Raw genomic sequence first — 4,217 nt, 5'->3', positions numbered from 1 at the left:
CTAAACACGAAATTTTTTAGGAATCTCATTCTTCTTTAGACGTCCTTTTTCAAGATAATCTACTAATTCAGATCTCTTAGTCTCTGAAATTTCAACTTTTGCACAATAATCATCAAAATCATCCCAATTATACACAGAATTTTGTTGACTTCTTCTAGCACTTGAAGAATCAAAACTCTCAGGCTCAGATAAATGAGGTGTTCCTTTATTAGTTTCTTCAACAACATACTCCTCATAAAGAGAAATAATTATCTCCTTACCTTTTGAGATATGCTTAGAGGCATCCAATTCAGAATAAAGTTTAGGAAAACAAAATTCAACCGCAAGCATTTTTTTGGTTGGATCTAACACAGCAGCTATAGCCATCAATAAATTACAATCACCCCAATACTTGTCAAATTTTTCTTTCATTTTGCTAGCTAGTTGCTTAAGAAACAAATCTTCATGTTGTGCATAAATATCCAATGCTGACTTTATTTTTTGAACTTCTTGAAGAAATAAATTTGAAGTAGGATACTCACTACCTGAAATAATGTGTGTGGCTGTCCAAAAAGACTTCAACAGTGAGCAAATCTTTTGAGCTTTATTCCATTCTCCTTCTTGAGGGCAGCAACCATAAAAGGGATCACGTTCTTTGAACATCTTAAAAGCTTCTTTGAACTTGAGTACACAACTTAACATCTCAAAAGTCGAGTTCCACCAGGTTTTGCAATCACGAATCAATTTTTTATCCTTCAACTGTAGTTGTTGCACACACTCTGCAAATTGCACACATCTTGCCTCTGAACGATTTACATATTCTACACTTTCCCTTATATTACCAATAATATCTTCAATCTCCCTCAATCCATCTTGAACGCACAAGTTCAAGATATGTGCACAACAACGAACATGAAATAAATTTCCTTCACATGCCAATGTTCTTGACCTTTGAATGGTATCTTTCATATATCGAATAGCCAAATCATTACTTGAAGCATTATCAACTGTAATAGTGAAAACCTTATTTTCAATGCCCCACTCTTTCATACACTTGAAAATGGCATAAGAAATTTGAAGACCTTCCCTTGGTGGTGGAATGTTAATGAAACTTAAAACTCGCTTTTGTAAATTCCAACAAGAATCAATCCAATGCCCAGTGACAACCATGTATTCAATCTTTTGAGTCTTTGACTTCCAACAATCTGTTGTCAAACTTATTTTATCAACACACTCAAGACTCTTCTTCAACTTCTTTTTCTCAATCTCATAAATTTTCATACAATCTGTTCGGCATGTCGTCCTACTAATTTTTTGCCATTCCGGCATTCCACGCCTCATCATTAAATTGAACCCCTCTTCATCAAGAATGGTGAATGGGTGTTCATGCATCATGATCCAATGAGAAGCTACCTCCCTCATTTGTTCCATGTCAAATTTTCCAGAATGCACAGTCAGAATGGATGGCGAAGCTGAATCAGTAGGCAAAAAACTCAACTTTGATTGTTGTTCAGCTGCTCATAAATTAATTTTTCTCTTCACACAATTTAATCTATGTCTCAAAAGACTTGATGTGGCCCCTGATTTACCCAATGTAAAAATAGATTGACAATGTTTACATTTTGCTTTCTTTGATCCATCCACTGTGTCAAAATCATTCCAAACTTCTGAAATTTTTTTCCTTTTCTTTGTTTGGAATCCCTCTTCCTCTTTTGCTGCAGCATTTTCTTGTGTTTCTTGACCAGCTGTGGCAATTTCCTTGTTGATCTCAAGATTAACCTCATTACTTTCAGCTATGACACTATTTATGGTAAGTGGAATAGATGACCCTTCTATAGACATAACTGATCAAGAGATAAAAAACTGCCAAATAAATTATAAAAAACTCAGAAGAAAAAAAAATAAAGTCGAGAGAATATAAATGATGAATTAGGACAGACTAAAAGTATGAATTTTACTATTGTTAAGACTTAAGAGAAGAATATACTCTTTCTTAATGGCTCAAGTTTTTAGATCATAGTGCTCACCAACCAGACTTTGCATGCAGAAAATGTATGTTTGAATCATGCACATTTTAATTAACCTTAATGATAACAAATGCTGCAGATAACAGAACATAGGAGAAAACAGACCATACATAATTGTACACATTCATACCTTACTTTTAAGTTAAGCAGAAGAATGTGAGAAAACACATACACAATATCAAACATAAAAACACCAAATTAGTTCCCAAAACATTATAAATATTTATGCTGGATTAACTGGATGTAGCAATTTACTAAGTTACTTAAAAGTTAAAACTTGGATATTAGAATCCACTGTAGATCTACACTAATACGTCTGTTTTAAAAAACTTTACATATGGTCAGTCAGGCTGTTAGGTATCAAAATGCAGAGTTGATGTCCAACACCAAAATGGAAGGGGCTTATGAGGAAGCCAAATAAGGCATTTGAAATCATGCTACATAGACAAAAGGATGAGTGATAATTTCAAGTATTACAAAACAGGCACACAAGCAAAAGATAAAATCACAACAGAGCAAGTCAAATAATGGGAATCTAAGTAATGAAAATCCATGAATAAGAAGAAGACCTTCAAGCAGAAGATAAATGCAAAATCGTCGCTTGAAAGATGTTCCTGCAGAACATATAGAAGTGGATGATAAGTGAGAAGTAGAAATATAAAGCCAAGTTTTTTCAATGGTTAAACAAAAGAAACCACAAGGACAACACAAGCACAACAAATTTACCCAACATGTTAAACATCAAGTTGAACTAGACAAAGATATTAAAAACACATGAAAAGATGTCATGTATTTGTGAGATCAACCAATAATATTAGCTTCTCGTCCTCACAGCAATGACTTGATGACATATGAGACAATGATAATCATAGCACTAAAAAAAACGCATAGAAAAAGGAAGAGGTTTGTGGACTGTGGATCTTTTGAATGACCAATTTTGTGCATTTATAGCATCAAGAAAAAGGAAGAAATAAGAAACGCATAGAACACAGTGTTTTCCGAAAACTCACCAAAAAAAAAATGCACGCAAGAGGTTTGTTCCTGACTGAGGGTGCGCTGAGACGCTGAGTAGGCACGGCCGTGATTGTTGAGTAGGAACAGCGGTGATTGCTGAGTAGGCGGCAATGGTTGAGAAGGCGGCGACAAAGGGAAAGCTGAGAAGGCGGCGACGAAGGGAAAGTTGAGAGGTTGAGAAGGCGGCGACGAAGGGAAAGTTGAGAAGGCGGAGATGAAGGGAAAGTTGAGAGGTTGAGAAGGCGGCGACGAAGGGAAAGTTGAGAAGGCGGCGATGAAGGGAAACTGGGAAAGTTGAGAGGCTTGAGGCTTGAGCGTTGAAATTAGGGTTGTAGCTAAAATCTGATATTTAGGAATTTAGAAATTAGAATTTAAGAATTGAATTTAGGTTTTAAAATTAAACTTTTAAAATTTACAGTTTTACCCGGTACTTATTGTTAATCATGTAATGGCACTAAACTTATTAATAGTTACATGAATAAATAAAAATCATATATTATATATATAGCCTGGCTCGAAAAAGCTTGACAATCCATCGAGCCAGTATTATTTCAGCTTGAACTCGGCTCGAATACTAAACGAGCCGGCTCGAGCTCGACTCGAGCTCGGTCAAAATCAAGCTCGAGCCAAGCTTTGACCGAGCGGCTCACGAGCGGCTTGACTTGTTTGCAGCCCTACTTAGAACGCTCACTTAGTTGCTAGGAATTGATTACAAGTTGGATGCTTGAGTTGTTTTTGAATTCCTAGCTCCATGGGCCTTTTTATAGCTCCTGGAAATTCTATCCCGAGGGTTCAAGGCGCCTCCAACAAGGTTTAAGGCGCCTCCAGCTCGGTCAGCGGATAAAACTTTATCCGCAGCGCAAACGGTCAAAACAGACCTGTTGAAGGCGCCTTCATGATGGAGGCGCCTCCAAGCTGGCAGCTCCATTTTTCAGCTTGGTTTCTTCAGCTTCCGATGCTCCGTTCTTTTGGGTGATTGCGGCCAACCGGAATAGGGCTCACCCGAACTCAATTCCCGGCCTTTTCCTCGAGCAGCCTTCCGTCCCGGCTTAACGTCCCTCGAACTCCGCACACGCTCTTCACGCCCACCGGAGTACTCTTCCGCAGCTCTCTCGTCCTTCGGACGCACCGAGCCCGTCGGCTCCATTCCCGTGCCGTCCTTCTCGCTAGCTGCGTCTTCCGCTGGACTTCCTGTAT

The 4,217-nt window shown here is 38.0% G+C and overlaps 1 protein-coding gene across 1 annotated transcript; it reads right to left on the bottom strand.

Moving 5' to 3' along the window:
- Window positions 1–3,465, bottom strand: LOC122048781 (zinc finger BED domain-containing protein RICESLEEPER 2-like). Its single transcript, XM_042610303.1, has 4 exons — window positions 3,445–3,465; window positions 3,017–3,362; window positions 1,599–1,823; window positions 1–1,451 (listed from the first exon to the last, which is right to left on the bottom strand). Exons 1-4 carry the CDS (start codon window positions 3,463–3,465, stop codon window positions 1–3), a joined length of 2,043 nt encoding a protein of 680 aa, XP_042466237.1.
- Window positions 3,466–4,217: the final 752 nt, after the last annotated feature.

This window comes from Zingiber officinale, chromosome 2B (assembly GCF_018446385.1).
Source record: "Zingiber officinale cultivar Zhangliang chromosome 2B, Zo_v1.1, whole genome shotgun sequence".
Taxonomy (NCBI): Eukaryota; Viridiplantae; Streptophyta; class Magnoliopsida; order Zingiberales; family Zingiberaceae; genus Zingiber; species Zingiber officinale.
This window is presented reverse-complemented; position numbering and strand designations above follow the sequence as displayed.